Raw genomic sequence first — 19,560 nt, 5'->3', positions numbered from 1 at the left:
CTGAACGAGCAGAATGCATGTACTTGCTTAAAATGACTTTCCTTCGTCTGCTATCCATTATACCTTCTTATTCCACAGTTTCTTACCATGACGTCATACTGAGGGCCGAGCGCCTGCTCCCATTTGGTCCGTAACTCCATCTCGGTCAGTGGAATTGGCTCTAGAACTAAAAACACACAAAAAAGGTGTTTTGAGCAAACAATACAGGTGGTCTCTAAATTCCAATGAAAATGTTTTCCATCATAACGTGAAAATAAGCTAAGTCGAGACATCTTAAACCAAAAGTCTTAAAGAATGGTATTCAGTGTGGGGTAAAATACAGTCATTTATTAATAATTTAACAAATTACAGTACATAATTGAGCAAAAAATACGAGAAATTTACAGCACCGTACCGTATAAACTCTATACGATATATTAGAAATGTGCAACTCCATAGTTGAGGTCGATGCAATTCATATCTTGATGCATAGCTAAATATATAATACATTAAAGATGCATATGAAGCAGCTACAGATACGATTCACCCCTATTACGATGCAGTGCGATCACAAATTAATGGTCATAATAGACTTTTATTTCTAAATAGTAGTAATTGTAGTGCATTTACTTATACTTCTATATAATTACATTTTTATTTACCAATGCAAATATGTTAAAAAATTATGCATTGCGATACAAATGCCAAATTGTGCCTGATGCACACTTTAAAATCGTAACTTTTATGCTGATGGTGAATTTCACCTTCCCTAATATAGAGATGTATTTGACAGCGGGTGCGGTAAAAAATTTTTTTTACAATTTTGTTGCCATCATTGTAAGATTGAAAAGTTGAACCATCCTAACTCTAACTAAATCTCGATCTATTTGGTGTCTTCAAAAGAGGAGCAAACGACATGACTTTAGCGTTACAAGGTTCTGCAGTGTTACACGAAGGATGTCATGTGGACTGAAACCGTATCAGGAACAATACAACAAAACCGCCAGGCTCCTGTCCGAGATCAGACGCATGCGGAGAGGCTAGAAGAAGCAGATGAGTCTATTAATGGACGACTTGTGTAGAACATTCAAGACCAAGAGCTTGGGGAGTTCTGCTACAGACAAGTGCAATAATGCTACTGTAATTCACACCCCCCCAGGATGACAAGCAACCTCCTTCCTTTACACGTGTAGTCATTCCAATCATCTCGCTCTGACAACTTGGAGAGAGCGAGCGAGCGAAGAAAATTAATCACACACACACAAAAGATGAAGGGCCCAAGCACATAGACCTGATTAAATTAGCATTTCTACACCAGCACTCACAACACCATTCATCATAAGTGTTTGACTACATTAATACAGCAATGCATCGCTTTCAGGTTTCGAATGTCAAACTCCAGCGAACATCTGCAGGCCAGGTGCTGCGGCAAGTGAAGAAACTCTACTACCTAACGTCACGTCCTGCAGCGCTACGCTTTAGAAAGAAAGGACGCTGCTTTGTGCTCGTCACGTGTACTTTACAGCACAGTGAAATTGTTTCTTCGCATATCCCAGTGATGTTAGGAAGCTGAGGTCAGAGCGCCGGGTCAGCCGTGATACAGCACTCCTTAAGTACTAAGGGGTTAAGGGACTTGCTCAAGAACAAGACTGGCAGCTGATCAGCAACCTAGAGCCTTAACCACTGCTCTGCCACCTCCACTATGGTATGTTGAGGTCAGCCAATTTTACAGATAAAATTTAGCAACAGATGGATATTGGATTTGAAAATAATCCTAAAAAAAAAAAAAATATTGGAAATAAAATATTGGAAATAAAAATAAATAAATAATGGTATATTATTAAGGCTAACTACAGTATATGTACGAGGAGGTATTAGCCTAGTGGTTAAGGCATTGGACTGGTGATCCAGGAGTTGTTCTTTTGAGGTTCGACTCCCGGTCATATCAGACTGCCACTCGTGAGCCCTTGAGCAAGGCCTTAACCCCCCAGTCAGTGCTTAATTGTGGGAATGGGGATAAAGTACTCTGCTATGGACGGTCCCAAGCCCCACTGCGAAAGGAAGAGGGTGGGCGTTGGGCCTGCAACCCGACCCAGTAACAAAACCGATACGGAAACGGCAAGTAAACCATCGGCCTAATGCCCCTCATTGATCAGGAGTTAAAAAAAGCTAAATAAATATGTACATGATCTAATCATAGAAAACTGCTTTCAGAATCGGGTTTTCAAGCACAAAACAGTTTATTGGAAAAGTTCTCATTTGGTTCTCATCTGGTCACTTCTGTGATTCAGGGTTTAAAAGCTGGTGGTGGAGAATAAAAAAAGAACCCAACAGCCATCACTTTTATACGCAGGACTATATCCTGTTCCACATCTCTTTTCAGGGTCTTATCGTACATACCATACAGAAAGGCTTTCAATTTGAGAACACACACACACACACACACACACACACAAAGGGCCAAAAGTATTGGGACATCTGACTTTTGCAGCCATATAAGGTTCCTTCACAAACCTTCACTTCAATCAAGGAGACTGAAAACCAGCACCATGTGCTTTAATTCAATTTTATTTTATTTTTATCGCGCTTTTAAACGATGCACATAGTCTCAAAGCAGCTTTACAGAAAGCAAGAACTGTAAAAAAAATTCACTTGTATTTACATTTATTTGTATTTATCCCTGATTAGCAAGTCGCCCCGGCGACTTGGATGATATGAGGAAAAAAACCTTAAGATTCAAAAGTCGAACCAATCATCTGGTTGACACCAAGAAAGTGATTATAAACCATTAAAACATTACAAACACCGGAGAGTGAGAAAGATCATGAGCACTGGAGTGTGTGATACAAGTCCTTTCTACAGTCTAAGTTGGAGTCCTGAGTAACTCAGAAATTAGCTCAACATCCGAGATCATTCCAGATTCAACACTAAAACACCACCAGCTCCATGCTGAGCCTCGAAATCTTCAATGATGGAAAAACAGCATCTGTAGAATGTTGTTTTGAGTCTTGATTAAGAGGCTGTTAAAGTCTCTTCTACAGTTGTGTTCAAAATTATTCAACCCCCACTGAAATTGATTGTTTTGGTCGGTTTGACATTGATTATGATCATTCAGTCATCCTGCTTACAATTAAATCAAAGAGGCACGTGTAGGTCAGACAAATATAACATAACATTTATAATGAAATAACCACAAATGTCTTTTCTGAGCTCACATCATTATCAGTTTTATTCAACCCCCAAGTGACATTCAATCTTAGTACTTAGTACAACATCCTTTTACAGTTATAACAGCTTTTAAACGTGAAGCATAGCTTGACACAAGTGTCTTGCAGCGATCTACAGGTATCTTCGCCCATTCATCATGGGCAAAAGCCTCCAGTTCAGTCACATTCTTAGGCTTGCACTGCAACTGCTTTCTTTAAGTCCCACCAGAGGTTCTCAATCGGATTTAAGTCTGGTGACTGCGATGGCCACTTCAAAATGTTCCAGCCTTTAATCTGCAACCATGCTCTAGTGGACTTGGAGGTATGCTTGGGATCATTGTCCTGTTGAAAGGTCCAACGTCTTCCAAGCCTCAGGTTTGTGACGGACTGCATCACATTGTCATCCAATATCTCCTGGTACTGAAGAGAATTCATGGTACCTTGCACACGCTGAAGCTTCCCAGTACCTGCAGAAGCAAAACAGCCCCAAAGCATGATTGACCCCCCGCCATGCTTCACAGTAGGCAAGGTGTTCTTTTCTTCATAGGCCTTGTTCTTCCTCCTCCAAACATAGCGTTGATCCATGGGCCCAAACAGTTCTAATTTTGTTTCATCAGTCCACAGAACACTATCCCAAAACTTCTGTGGTTTGTCCACATGACTTTTGGCATACTGCAGTCGACTCTTCTTATTCTTTGGGGACAGCAAGGGGGTGCGCCTGGGAGTTCTGGCATGGAGGCCTTCATTACGAGGGTGCGCCGTATTGTCTGAGCAGAAACTTCAGTACCCACATCTGACAAATCTTTTCTCAGTTCCTCAGCAGTCACACGGGGACTTTTCTCCACTCTACGCTTCAGGTAGCGCACAGCAGTCAAGTCAGCATCTTCTTTCTGCCACGACCAGGTAGCGTTTCAACAGTGCCCTTTGCCTTGAATTTGCGAATGATGCTTCCTATGGTGTCTCTTGGTATGTTTAACATCTTTGCAATCTTCTTATAGCCATTGCCCTTCCTGTAAAGAGTAATCACCTGTTCTCTTGTCTTCCTGGACCATTCTCTTGACCTCACCATGTTTGTAACCACACCAGTAAATGTCTAGAAGGAGCTGAGTATCACAGTCATTTTAAAGCTGCCTAATTGGTGCTTATTAGGCTTTATTGCTGCTCCTGATATCCACAGGTGTTTTCAATACCTGATTGAAAACACTTCATTGAACCTTTGTTCTTAAGAGTGGTAGTCTTTAAGGGGTTGAATAATTATGTCAATGAAGAATTCACAAAAGAAACATTTACTACTGTATTACAAAACTAATTGATGTCATTTTAGTTGCATATGGTTCTTTAAGAAGTCCTTGTAGGATTTCATTCTGAATACAATTACAAATGTACACTAAATTCCCTAAAACCATTTACAGCATTGGGGGTTGAATAATTTTGAACACAACTGTAGTTCTTTTCCTTCTTTCGACTTCTCGCATTAGGGGTCGCCACAGCGGATCATCCGTCTCCAGACCCCCCTGTCCTCTACATCTGCCTCTTTTAACCCAACTACCTGCATGTCTTCCCTCACCACATCCATAAACCTCCTCCTTGGTCTTCCTCTTTTCCTCCTTTCTGGTAGCTCCATCCTCAGCATTCTCCTACCGATATACCCCATGTCCCTCCTCTGCACATGTCCAAACCATCTCAATCTCGTCTCCCTCACCTTGTCTCCAAAACGTCCTACATGCACTGTCCCTCTAATAAACTCATTTCTAATCCTGTTCATCATCGTCACTCCCAATGGAAACCTGAACATTTTAAGAGGATGTAAGAGTCTAAATGTCAAAAATCTTCATGAAGTTGGGATCCAACTGAACGTTATTGAACGTGACGAATGTGAATGCTGACTGCACCCCAGGCCTCTTCACCTCACCTACATCAGCACCTGACTTTACTAACCCCCTTGTGGGGTGTCTCCAAATGGTCAGATGTCTACAAACTGTTGTCCGTATAGCGTAGGTGCTCCTGTCTCGTAATTGCGACATCGGTTCGGCGCGTCGTTAAAAAAAAAAATACAGGGAAGGGGGGGTTACAACGTGAGCGCGAGATTAAACGAAAGATTGTTTTGGTTTAAGGCGGCTATCGTTTTACAAGTCCTACAGTTGCCCCCAGTGGGAAATAAGCCCTGACAAGCAATCATTGTTAGCCTGGGCTTGTACTGCCCCACTGCAACTGAACACTTTATTTAGAAGTTTGGCAGGTACCAGGGCTTGTCTAGATTAATTAGGTCAGAGTGAAATTCAAGCCGTTTGCTGGGTTTTTTACGTCTCAAGCAGGATTGCTCTTCTGCTCCCAGCCTGCCCGTTACCATATTTATAGCCCCCAGCTAGCATGACTGTATCCCTGCCCTGTATGTAGGGGTCAGAAATGCTGAAGGGAAACAAAGGCGAATCGGGAAAGAAACAGAATGTGGGGTTGAGGAGGGGTACAGAAGGAATAGGAATGCCCAAAAACTGACCCCTGCCTAGAGGGAGTATCACTGGATAGGATTTCCGAATCTCAATAGTGCCCCCAAAGGCAGTAGACAATAGATTCATGTATGTATTATAGAGTCAGAGGGAGGTACCATGTAATCAGAGTGAATATCATCGCAAGCAAGATTAGAAATGTCATGGATGTTGTTTCCTGCAGCCAAATTTGTATTTTTGTTGTAATATTAACACGAAATAAATACAACGCAAATTCCTAAAAACGTTGGGACACTGAATTACATGGAAATAAAAAGAGAATGCAGTCAACTGTAAATCTCAAACCCCTATTTTATGCGCAACAGATTAAATAAGATAAATTAATGTTTAAACAGAGGAAATGTAGCATTTTAAGAAATGAAAATTTAATTAATTTTGTGATGCTACACCGTGTTTACCAATGTGTAGCATCACGTCTTCTTTTAGCAACAGTCTGTAAACGTTTTGGGAGAGGAATGTTGTTCCATTCTTGCCCGATAAAAGATTCTAAATGCTCAACAGTCCTGGGTCTTCTTCGGTGTGTTTTTCAGTTTAAGATATTTTCGATTGATGAAAGCCAAGCTACTAGGAAGCCATGCTGTTTTTGATGCAATTTGTGGTTTATCCCTGATAAAGACATGCTATGTTTTCTATATAACATTGCAAGGTCCCCAACACCTCAATCGACTGGTGAATCACAAAGGTAGTTTGGGTAGATTATATAAGGGGTGGCACAGGTGTACTGAATGCAATACTTTTTACTTAGAGATCATCTTCTTTCGGCTTCTCCCATTAGAGGTCGCCACAGCAGATTATCCGTCTCCATACCCCTCTGTCATCTTCATCTGCCTTTTTCAAATCAACTGCATGTCTTCCCTCACCACATCCATAAACCAGGATCTTCTCAACCTGCTTCCTACTCTTACCACAAATCACAATATCTCAGATGATTAGTTAAAATCAGAGTTCCATCAGGAACACATTAAGTGCAGCATGCAAGTTTTATTAGCCTCGGCCTTGCACTTTGAGCTCAGTGTCACCGTTTCTTTTTTATTATTATTATTATTATTATATCAAACATACACAACAATTCCAGGGAAATGGGAAAAAAGAAATTCAATAGAGTTAGTACGGAGTGAGTTGCCACAGTGACTCCGTACCGGAAATTCAATTTGTAATGCGTAGTCAAACTCAGATTTTGTTTAGCCCACATCCCTTTTTTACGGCAGTCTCATGATATGGATTCTTTAGTATTTGCTTCAAGGAGTTTTTTTTTTTAAAAGGGAGAAAATCCTGACAATCCCACATATCAAGGAAGTGCATAGTTGAAGGATGGAAGACATGCGATAAAGTACGCTGAAATAAGTAGTACATCTAAATAGAACACATTTTTAGAAAATACATTATAATACATATTGAATGTAAAGCGCACGTGCACAAACACACACCAAATGAGGTCTAACAAATGTAAACTAATATGATTTTTCTATTTATTCAATATAATACAAAATTGTGTATTATATTGTGTATAACACAAAAAGTGTATTGAATTAATTTGATTTGTTTTATTTTATTTTTGTATACCGTAATTTCCGGACTATTAAACGCACCCAATTATAAGCCGCACCCACTGAATTTGACAAAGATTTGTATTTTGAACATAAATACGCCGCACCTGTCTATAAGCCGCAGGTGTCTACACTGAAACTAATGAACTTTACACAGGCTTAAATGAAAGACAGTGTCTGTTACACGGCTTGTATCTAAACAGTAGCCTACCAAGAAAGTCATTGTTCACTGTCTTCCTCCTTCCTTTCACAACTATTTCTCTCGAGAGTTTATCTTTTGGCATCGTCGTGCGTTTAAAAATCACCATCGGTGAAGCTTTTCTCCCGATGCCGTGCAGCTCAGAACACAGGTGAAGTGTGTTTTCATGCCCGGTTGTTTGTAGCGTGATGAATGATTCACATTTCCTGTTGATAGTCCGAGTGAGCGGCAGGTCAAACATCAGAGGAACATCATCCATATTTATGATGTGGTGCGGCCCGATTCAACAAAAATTGAATTGAATAAATTGAATTGGGAGCGTGTTTTAATATAAAGAGTTTCATCGGTTCACCTGAACCCGTTCGGCAATTTCATTGGTCTAATGTTATGTCGCTCAGTTTTTTGTCTTGAAGTTTGTGAAACCGGGAAAAACCCAGGAAAAATCCATAAATTAGCCGCTTCGTTGTTTAAGCCGCGGGGTTCAAAGCGTGGGGAAAAAGTAGCGGCTTATAGTCCGGAAAATACGGTAATTACATTTATTTATAAAATATTTATTCATATATTATTTAATCAAACAGGTATTTTATTTTTCAATTGTAAAAATAAAATGTCAACTGTTAATGTTCATAAAATGTTAAATAATAATAATAATAATAATAATAATAAATATATTTATCTGCATAAATATTTTTTTTTAAAAAGACATTGTGTGGTTTCTTCCCACCTAACTGTACTAAAATTGTAAAAAATAAATAAAATAAAAAAAACAGGTATGTAACAAACCATGAATTTTGTGTACTGTTACAATATATATATATTTATATTATACTTTTTTTTTAATTATATTTCTTTTTTTATTATATTTCTATTATTTTAGCTCTCAAGCCAAAAAAATGTAAGCACCACTTCCATTTTATTTCTTTTCTACTTCTATTCTATTTTTATTCACATTTTACACAGTGTCCCAACTTTTTTGGAATTGGGATTGTAATTCATCTTGTTCTCACTGCTGTACTCCGTCTCATACCCAGGCGTCAGTATTCCTGTACATCAGCATGCATGTCTGAGATAAAGGGAAATGCAGATTAACGTGTGAGCTCACCTCTCGCAGAAGACGGCTGTTTGATCGCGGTCTGACTCGTGTCCGCCGGCTCCATCATGGAGGCCATCTGAACATCTGCTCGCACCTTGATCTCTGCAGATCTCCTCAGAGACACCCGGGACGGCTCTCTTTGCACTACACAAACACACAAACACACCAGTTCGACACAAATCTTGCTTTGCTACTTGGATTAGAGATATATATATATATATATATATATATATATATATATATATATATATATATATATATATATATATATATATATTTCCTAAATAACAAATGGCTGCACGTCATATAACAGGTTCATCTTATATTATCAGAAACGTGCATTTTAATATATTTTTGTCTATAAATATGTATGAAATTATTCCCAATAGCCTGCTCTTTACATTTCATAGCTTTTCTCTTGGTCACTTGGTCTATTTGCTACTGCAAATAGAGTCTGTATGCATTAGAGTTTCTACCAATCAGATTTCTGGAAGCCTAAAATACTTTAGAATTAAGCTATTGCTTTATCCAATCCCATATTTCGACTTGGAGGCCATCTAGCAGAAGAACCGCAACGTCGTCATTTTCACATCCTTTCATTTGATGATCAGAGAGTGCAGTAGTCAGAGGTCCTATACAATTGTGTGCCTCTAACTTTGTGGTAATAGTCTGTGGGAAGAACCACGTGACTGGGGGGAAAAAACAAACAAACTCAGGTGTCCCAATACTTTTATCCATTTTGTGTCTATAAAGCGATTGATCAGTGGGCCACGCCTGGAGCTTGCCTTTGTCCAGAGAGATCTCCACTGGAGATTTCAAGGGCGAGGTGATCTTGCGGACCAGAGTGAGGTTCACGTTCTGACCCGTCTGCCTCATGACATCCAGGACCTCCTGGCTGGTGAAGCCCTGCAGGTTAACTCCGTTTAGCTGTTCAGAAAGACAAAAAAAAAAAAAGGCAAAATTATATACTTAAACAAGCTATTTTTTACTTTTGCTTAAGTAGATTTTAGTCAACTGGTAACTTCACTTGTATTTTGAGTAAAATTGCATTGAAGTAACAGTCATTTCACAAGCGCATTAGACAGATTTGAACCTCGAAGAATCGCCCCTGTTCGCCCCGTCCTTATTAAAGCCCAAATAAATATGAGAAGAAAGACGTTTCACTCAGTTGGTGTCCTGATCTGTGTGTGTGAGAGACTCTGAATATTCATAGATGCGTAGGGCTAATTAAAGGAGAGCTCATTAAAAAGTAATTAGCAGCCTACCGCTATTATTCGGTCATGGACCATGATGTTCCCGCACTGTTCGGCAGCGCTGCCAGGGATGATGCTCTTCACAGAAACACCTAATCCGTCTGCAGAAGGTATTGGGGGAAAAAAATTAATTGGGAAATAATTTCATGATTGTGCGTTTGTTTTTTTTTGTTTTTAAATACCATCGCAGTTTGCTGTGTTGCAACCGACAATCGAAATTCCCAGACTCTGACCGTCTTTCTTCTTCAGCAAAACTTCATGGATCTCATGGCCCTCAAGGTTTAGCTTTTTGACACACACAATCAAACCATAAGAAACTCTGATTCGATTTGGAGATGATGAACAAAAGCATCAGCTGTGTGATGGTACCGTCTTGCTGGTCCTGCGTGCTGGTATGGGAGGGAGCATGGAGGTAACGGGGGCTGCAGTAGGAGCGTGTGGGGGTGGTGGAGGAGGTTGCGCGCTGCCCACAGGGTCCCGAGCGATTAGCATGCGAACTCTGGTACCGCAAGCCTGCAGCGCCTGTACGACCTGCTCACTGGTCAGCCCCTGCGTGGGCGTGTCCCCGATGCGTAGGATGTGGTCACCAGTCCTCATTCGCCCATCCTGAGATAAATACAAATAAATGAATAGAGGATTAGATCAATTTGAATTTGTTACAATTTCACTGCAGGACTTTTCCAGCCATACAAGGTTCTCCCACAAACTTCTACCACAAACTACGCAAAATCCTACAGGAGGTCTTTGGATACTGACATTTTTGTCATTGAACCTAAACCTGTTCTATGACAATGCCACTGTGCACAAAGCCAGCTCCATGATCTGCTTCACAAGGGAGGGTGGTTGGTTGGTTGGTTGGTTGGTTGGTTGGTTGGTTGGATGGATGGATGGATGGATGGAAGAAAGAAAGAAGATATCACAAGAAAGAAAGAAAGAAAGAAAGAAAGAAAGAAAGAAAGAAAGAAAGAAAGAAAGAAAGAAAGAAGAAAGAAAGAAAGAAAATTAATTTTCGAAAGAAAGAAAGAAAATTTTCAAAAGAAGGAAAGAAAGAAAGAACATTTATTTTGGAAAGAAAGAAAATACATTTTTAAAAGAAAGAAGGACAGAAAAAGAAAGACAAAGAAAGAAAATTAATTTTCGAAAGAAAGAAAGAAAAAAATTTATTTTCGAAAGAAAGAAAGAAAGAAAATACATTTTTAAAAGAAAGAAGGACAGAAAAAGAAAGACAAAGAAAGAAAATTAATTTTCAAAAGAAATAAAGAAAGAAAATTTTCAAAAGAAGGAAAGAAAGAAAGAACATTTATTTTGGAAAGAAAGAAAGAAAATACATTTTTAAAAGAAAGAAGGACAGAAAAAAGAAAGACAAAGAAAGAAAATTAATTTTCGAAAGAAAGAAAAAAAAATTTATTTTCGAAAGAAAGAAAGAAAATTAATTTTCGAAAGAAAGAAAGACAGAAAGAAAGAAACAAAATAAATTAATTTTGGATGGATGGATGGATGGATGGATGGATGGATGGATGGATGGATGGATGGATGGATGGATGCTTTATCCATCCCAAAGGGAAATTTACAATTTACGGTCAGGTGTCCACAAGGGATCTGCCACTGCTGGCTCCATACCCTCAACTGCTCAGATGTTTAAATGACATAATTGAAGGTCCCTCTGTATACGAGCATCAGTTCACTGGAGTGAATGTAAAGAATGTAAAAATTTTGCAAAACAGAACCTGGAATCAAGAAAATATGAATAAAAATAATTAATTGTTTTTAAATTGCCATAGAATGAATACGTTTTGTTGTACGGTAAACTGAATTAATTCACAAGGGAAAAAACAAAAAAATAATAAATATGCAAATGCCCTGTGGTTAACACTAATGCAGCCATACTGGTTAACTGGCTCGGGATTTTAATATCGTCAAAATAAAAATAAGACACCTTGAAATGAACAATTTGAGGCAGACGAGTACAAAAGCTGCGATTTACAACCTAATTTCACCGCTGCAGCGTCCGCAGGTGCCGGCGAGCGTGTAGAACAGTAATAAGTGCAAAGTTGAACACAAATGCTCACAAAGCTTTCGCTTTCCGTGACTAAACCGACTGACATTTCCTCCGGGCTAAAGACTTCGATCAGGATGAACCGCGAGAGGAAAAGCATCATTACACACATACAGGAGAAAAGAACAGGAGCTTTTGTGTAGGGGGTGAGAGAGGAAAAAAAAGAAAAAAGAGAGAGAGAGATAAAAGGCATTTCGATGCGCAAACGTGCGAGGCAAATCTCCGATTCCGGGTCGGGCCTGTCTGTGTGTGTGCGGGACAGCAGGAGCGCATTGAGGCCTGGTGTAGCCATTAAAGGCTGAAATGGCGAACGCTAAAGATAACAAAGGCCCAATTTTGACAGCTTTTTTGGAGCATAAGATCCAGCGATGTGTGAAATGCAAGAGCTGTGCCTTTTCAACAAGAAGGGTTTTGTTGCTTGATCTCTGGACACTGACAGGAGGAGGAGAAAAAAGAAAAAAAGAGAGAGAGAGATAAAAGGCATTTCGATGCGCAAACGTGCGAGGCAAATCTCCGATTCCGGGTCGGGCCTGTCTGTGTGTGTGTGCGGGACAGCAGGAGCGCATTGAGGCCTGGTGTAGCCATTAAAGGCTGAAATGGCGAACGCTAAAGATAACAAAGGCCCAATTTTGACAGCTTTTTTGGAGCATAAGATCCAGCGATGTGTGAAATGCAAGAGCTGTGCCTTTTCAACAAGAAGGGTTTTGTTGCTTGATCTCTGGACACTGACAGGAGGAGGAGAAAAAAAAGAAAAAAAAAGAAGAAGCTGAATAAGAAAGCCCGTGAGTGTGTGCGAGAGGTTAAAAAGAAGACGGTGTTCTTTGACTAATCCCTATCGCTATTGTGAGGCGTATCTCAAAACCAAAATGCCCAATGAGTGCTCCTATATTATGTTTTGACAAGTTTTGAGCAGACAGACACATCCAAGATCTAATTGGGATTAATTGTGCTACTATTGACTTTCTGGAAAATTCTAAAAATCAGGGTAACGGCATAGAAAAATCACTATAGCGAACATACCTGCAGAGCCGACAAGAACATTCTAGAAGGCAGAGTAAAATATAGAATAATCAGAATTCAGCAGTCACATCACAGGCCAAAGGAATCTTCAGAAATCGGCACTGCAAACTCCTGTAGCATAAAGCTGCTTGAAGGCTCTTGCTTTTAACCAATGGCATCCAATAAAGTCGTCATTTTCACGTCCTTCGATTGGACGGTCAAAGCGCGCTAATCAAAGGTCGCAACCAGCATCCTTAGATAAAAGGACATTGACGGACCTTTCCAAAAAAAAGCTGACATCCTGAAAGAAAAGACTGGCCCAAACAGTTACGCTTTTCCAATGAAACGCTTGTTGGAGTTTTCTTTCATTGTCAAATTTTCACAAAAACACAATTCGCCTGACTTTTAAAATCCTGAAGAAAACCATAACGCACAGAAAAAAAGGTCAACATCACTGCTTCTGCTAGAGATGATGTATGCGGGCGGAAATGTTGTGGTAAGTAGGAGACGTGTCGGATCGTGTTCATTGGGTTTCTTGCTTTAGTGATGACATTCATTCTGACTGTCTGTGATGCAGCGCTCTGTTCTACTGCGCTTCAATAGAATATTGATGGTTTCTAGAAAGGTGGCGTCAAAATGATGCCAATAAGATGAATTGATACAATATAAAGGATTTTCCACTTAACATCTAGTCGTACTGAACCTTCTTATGCCTCGTGTTTATGGGATGAGCCTCTTTCTCAGCTTTGGACTGGTCAGTGAATTGGCTTTTCTGCAGGGTGAGCTGTATGTGCAATTTTGTCTAAGCCCAGTTTTGGTACCTCCTGCCACAGTATCAGACTATTTAGCTTGTTTTTTGTGGTTTCAAATCACATCACGTATTTACTCAAAATTTTTCCAAAATAAACTGAAAATTAAACCAAAAACAAACTTAAAACAGAGGGTATAGGACAGAACTACGAACCTTATCTGCAACGCTGTTCGGTACCAGAGTGCGTACGACAACCCCGGCAGCCTTTCCACCCACAATCCCGAAGCCGAGACCCGAACCGTCGTTCATCAGCTCGATCTCCTCCACGTGGGCCCATTGTTCCTGTTAACAAACACACACATTTACAGCATTTTTACAGACAATTATCTAATTTCTACAAAGGAGCAGTAGAGGGTTAAGGGTCTTGCTCAAGAGCTGAGCTGATTAGAAATCCATCATCTTAACCACTGAGCTACCATTTTCTATTTATACATTAAAAGACACCTTGAGAACACTGAAAATATGCATACATTTACACAGTATGAAGAAACCCGAAATGGTTGCAGAACATATTCATATGCATTGGGGGAAAAAAGGGTGGTTCTTTACTTGTCATATACACTTTACATAACAGTGAAATTATCTGCATATCCCAACAACGTTAGGAAGCTGGGGTCAGAGCACAGGGTCAGCCACGAAACACCTGGAGCCCAGAGGGTTAAAGGGCTTTGCTCTGGATAAGATGTAGTAACGCAGAGGCTTCACCACTATGCAATTTCTTAGCACCACTTCCCTGTAATTAACTACTGGACAAAAAAAAGATCAAAACATCAGGTCAAAAAAATAAAGATTTAATAGACCATATAAATTGTGTAATCAGGTGAGAGCAAGCATGACCGGAATGCATACATCATATAAAGCCCTTACTATCCAAATGCCACCGATCGAAGTGAGGGTCAACAAGCCCCATGAGTGTCTTTCTGTGGCTATTCTAACCTGCTGGCCCACATCATCCAGGCCTCTAATCACTGCACTCTCCTTGGGCTCCTCTTAATGACCTGCAATGGGAACATTTTGCTTCTATAATTACCGGGTCCTGATCTGAACCGCGACATCCTCTGCAATTTTACTGCTGTCCTGTGAAACCCACCCTCTACCGTCGTCACGCCACTCTCACGGGTCTAAACGTCACACAAGCACTCCCACCAGACCATTTCCCAAATAAAAACTTGAGCGCCAGATCGTTATCTCCATACTACAGGGTGACCGATAACGGATTTTACCAATAGTGATAGCACGGTTGGATCGTACTTAAGAGAGGTAGCTTAGCGATTAAAGCATTTAACTCAACTTTAACTCAAGTACATGCTGTGGTCCTCTCTGAATCGCAGTTATAGAGAGAAAAAACAAAAACAAAAGGAGGAACCCCCTAAACCCACCACCGCCTGCTGCTTGCTGTTATAGTTAATAGACTGTATTTAAATTACCTAAAGACTTGCAGCTATAAATTCTGAGGTATATAGATTACATTTACAGCATTTGGCAGACGAAGTTTCTATCAATAAATACATCCTTATTCAGGTTCATTAAGACAAAGACTGAAAATACAATCAGTGTAAAACCTTTCTTGGGAAGGAATTTAGTATAAAAAGCAATGTCTTTTTTTTTTTTTTTTACTAATGCTAATTTAAGTACTGCTGGAAGATATAGGTATTTTATATGTATTTTAATTTAAAGACAGAGTAACTCAGCTGTTCAGACATGAAGTAGAATTTTCTTGAAGCATGTCTTCCTTGTACCCTGAGAAATGGTGGGATAAGTGTTGGAGTAGTAGAAGATTGAGAGATCAGTGGTAGAAGATCAAGGGATGAGAAGCGCAGGGGTAGTAGATCGAGCGATTAGAGGCGGAGAAGTAGTAGATCGAGGGATGAGAGGCGCCGGGGGAGTAGATCACGGAATGAGAGGCGCCGGGGGAGTAGATAAGAGGTGCCAGGGGAGTAGATCGAGGGACGAGAGGCGCAGGGGGAGTAGATCGAGGGACGAGAGGCGCAGGGGTAGTAGATCGAGGGACGAGAGGCGCGGGGTAGTAGAGCGCAGGATAAGAGGCGCCGGGGGAGTAGATCGTGGGATGAGAGGTGCAGAGGTAGAACATGGAAAGATGACTGGTAGAGGATAGAGGGGTCAGGGAAGCATTGGTAGATGTTGGAGCAGTGGGTTCAGAGAAGTGCTGTTTGATAGTGGGGTAAAATCTGATTTAAAAGCTACAGGAAGCCAGTGAAGGCAGCAGAGCAATGGGGTAGTGCTAGAGAACCTAAGAAGATTCATCCAAGACTCCAAGTTTAATAAGTGAAATACAATTCATCTTTTGACTTTAAATGACCAAAAACTAGAACCTAAACAGATCCATTGCTGGAATGATCAGACTCAGCTGGAATAACAGGCCCTGAATGTACGAATGCCGGGGACTTCAGGGGACCTCGTTCCTCAGTGCTTTACTGTTATTCCTCCTGGACTCAAATGTTTTCATGCACTATAATTAGGATTCTAGAGATCAGGTTCACAGAGAGACGTGGGTCACAGGAAGTAAGAGGAAAAAAATGTGAAGTTAGCGTGTGTGCTATGCCTTTTTAGGCGCAGAACCATGAACTGCCGATCCCCAGAAGCCTGGACCATCTTGCGGAGAAAAATATTTTTTCAGCTGGATGACGAATAGAAATACACTGAGGCAGGAAAGGGGATTTGGGGGATTGTTTAAATATAGGCATTCCAAACAGAACATGCTGTGGCTTCGTTAAAAATCCAGGCAGGTCGCGCTGGTTACAATAAATTTATCGGCGTACTTAAATAACCGTAGCATCTATAGCTAATATTTTTTCTCAGATTTTTCTTCGGAGCATGGCTGAGAACGCAGAGTGCTTCGAATTTGATTTCTGATCTACTTTGTTTGGGCACCGAATCAAATTTTCACCCAATTTTAACATGCTATTTATTTATATTTAATCTCTTTTATACACCTGAGCGTTCAAATATTAAGGGCTTTACTCAAGGCCCCCCCAACAGTGGCAGCGCAATGGTGCTGGGATTAGAACTCGCAACCTTCTGATCTGAAATCCACTGTCCAAACCACTGAGCTATTCCCCTTCCCGAAACATTTACATTAATGGCGTTTAGCAGACGCCCCTTATGCAGAGCAACTTACAACTCAGCGGATGAGGGTCGAGGGCCTTGCTTGAGGCCCAGCAGCAGCTTGGTGGTGCTGGGATGTTAACTTGTGACCTTGTGATCCAGAGTCCAATGCCTTAACCACAAAGCTTTGTAATTACATTTACGACATTCGGGAGGTGCCCCTTTTCCAGAGAGACTAACAAATGAGGAGTTGAGTGTTAAGGGCCCAGCAGTGGCAGTTTAGCGGTGCTGAGATTTGAGCCCATGACCTTCTGATCAGAAGTTGGACATCTTATCCATCGAGCTACCACCTTATTTTAATTGCCACTATTCCCAGCAGTTAGCGTGTTACAGGCAGTCGTGACATTCGATGACGGGTAGTTAACATGGTCAACAAGCTCTGTTAAACATGACCTGATAAAGGGAAAAATCATCGTGGCAACAAGGGAAAAGGCTGCTTCTGATAAGCACAATGTGGCATCGATCCAAAGGGTATTAAAACTAAACGAGCGCTAAAGCAGCACATTAAAAGGCAGAAAACACCCAGTAAGACGGGGCTGAAATAAATCTAAATAACCGAATGTATCTGCCATTAAAGATATCTATCTATCTATCTATCTATCTATCTCTCTCTCTCTCTCTCACACACACACACACACACACACACACACACACACACACACACACACACACACACACAGAGTCCTCTGTGTGTATTCACACCAAGACCTTCGTTTGAGCTGTATTTAATTAAAGTGGACGAGAGGGAACGATCGCGTTTATTGTTAGAGGCTCGAGTTAATCAGCTCCATCTCATGGCTGTTGATCTTTACCAGGCTCATTATCCCACTCAAAGATTTTATTTCTTTCTCTCTCTCTCTCTCTCTCTCTCGTTACCACCCCCCCCAAAAGGATCGCTCAGGCAATCAACAACAGGCATTTTGGTTTTCTCCTCCGGCTCGGGTCGAAAATTACCTGCGTGTGTTTTTCCTCCCTCTAGGTGTTCGAGCTTCATTCTTAGAGGGAACGTCTAATTAAAACACGCGAGTAATGAGGACTCAAGATACCGGCCAACATAACCTCACTTAATGTGAAGAAGAAGAAGAACAGGGAGGAATCAGGGGAAATAACATTTACGAATGCAAATACAGATTACGAAAGGAGAAAAAAAGGGAAAAATGGTTGAAATGCATCAGAGCAATTTCGTAGTCGATATAAAAAGCCTGGATAATAAAAGCAAACACTCTCACACTATCTCACTGTGGTGAAATCACCTGAAATGACTTACTGTCTGAATGGATCCAGATGGAGGGAGGTGTGGCTTGAGTAAAGACTCTTTGGCCACTACGAGCTCCACTCGGTCCCTCTGCTGCTGAAGATAAGCAATCGCCTGCTGTTGGGTAACATTCTGATCCAGGGGAATCCCATTGATGGCCAGAATCTGGTCATTCTCCTGTAGCCGGCCATCTCTGAGTACGAGTGTGTGAGATGTGATTTGATTAATAAAACAGGACATATTTTAGGCAAAACAAAATTTTATTTGATGAAAAAGGCAATAAGGTGTCTTTTGTGGGGGTCTTGAACATCAAGGACAACTGAAGTGGTGGAGACATGGGGCAGGGACCCCTGATACAAAATATGTTAAACAGAACCGCTGATATTAATAGAAAACAATCACAATACGTTATGATATCTATATATCTATATAATTATTATTATTTTTTTTTAAACCAAAAATTATTTGTGATTTAACATTAATTAGCAGACCCCCTGCAGTACCGCAGAGGACCACCGGTTGAAGACCCATGTAGTGTATAGCTGTAACATAATAAACTGTTACATGCTCAATGTTAAATCTGATTTTGGAATTGGATTTTTTTTGTTTTTTACCTACATGTTTTTGGATTATATACACTCCAGTTTCTCCAAATATGGTTATTTTCCAGGTTTCACCCACTTGTACAGGACAGGATGGGTGACTGGTTGACTGGGTGACTGGTGCTTCTCTGAAAGGTTTTTCAATCCAACAATAATCTAAACAATTCTGCTTAAATAAAATATTTATAAAAAAAAATTTTTTATCTACATTTAAAGACTTAAATCTGCTCTTAATTGCAAAATTGTGGCCTTTAATTGTATCTTGTATCTAGCGTTATCATAATAAGCTGAATATTAACTTATAGCAAATAAGAACAATTAAACATTGGTATGTGAAATTTGAGTTGTGTACTGAAGCCACAAAACCCCCATCTAACTCGTGCTTGTTTTGGGGAGAGAGCGTTTACTGGATATAATTTTTTTTTTTCTTCTGAACTTTACCTGTCTGCTACGCTCCCAAACTGCACCTGTTTGACAAAAACTCCATGAGAACCGACTCCGCCTGGTCTCAGCCCCACCACGCTAAAGCCTAGACCTCCTGTCAACGGCCTCAGCAGGCTCACATACTCCAACGTCCTTCCCTAAAGACACAATATGACATATGCAAAATTATTCATTCTATATGTACATGTATAGAAATGATTAAACTCTATAACTCCTCCCTCTGAGTGGGAGCTGCTCCACTATGTTATAGATGTTCTACAAAACATTTTATAGATTTAGGCTGCAGCTATATAGTATTTTAATAATCGAGTACTGCAGTATTGAGCAGCTTGGTGAAACTGGGATTTGAACTCATGACCTTTTGAATCAGAACGTCCAACGTCCTGTATTGTTTGTGGACACCTCACCATAAGATTCGTGTATGTTTTTTAAACCATCCCATTCCACACTTTTACTCTAATAATAAGCTCCAGTCTTCTGGGA

At 40.4% G+C, this 19,560-nt stretch overlaps 1 protein-coding gene across 5 annotated transcripts in view; it reads right to left on the bottom strand.

Moving 5' to 3' along the window:
- Positions 1-19,560, bottom strand: part of patj (PATJ crumbs cell polarity complex component) — a 134,264-nt gene that overhangs the window by 107,954 nt on the left and 6,750 nt on the right. For all 5 annotated transcript variants that reach the window (XM_046857943.1, XM_046857942.1, XM_046857944.1 and 2 more), the window contains exons 6-14: positions 19,075-19,214; positions 18,044-18,224; positions 13,804-13,932; positions 10,154-10,390; positions 9,967-10,069; positions 9,797-9,885; positions 9,317-9,458; positions 8,541-8,675; positions 87-166 (exon numbers count right to left, since the gene is read on the bottom strand). In XM_046857943.1, coding sequence (XP_046713899.1) covers positions 87-166; positions 8,541-8,675; positions 9,317-9,458; positions 9,797-9,885; positions 9,967-10,069; positions 10,154-10,390; positions 13,804-13,932; positions 18,044-18,224; positions 19,075-19,214 — 1,236 coding nt within the window. The remainder of the gene's footprint in view (positions 1-86; positions 167-8,540; positions 8,676-9,316; positions 9,459-9,796; positions 9,886-9,966; positions 10,070-10,153; positions 10,391-13,803; positions 13,933-18,043; positions 18,225-19,074; positions 19,215-19,560) is intronic.

This window comes from Silurus meridionalis, chromosome 9 (genome assembly GCF_014805685.1).
Source record: "Silurus meridionalis isolate SWU-2019-XX chromosome 9, ASM1480568v1, whole genome shotgun sequence".
NCBI classification, from domain to species: domain Eukaryota; kingdom Metazoa; phylum Chordata; class Actinopteri; order Siluriformes; family Siluridae; genus Silurus; species Silurus meridionalis.
Note: the sequence above shows the minus strand (reverse complement) of the source record. Positions and strands in the feature narration are given on the sequence as shown.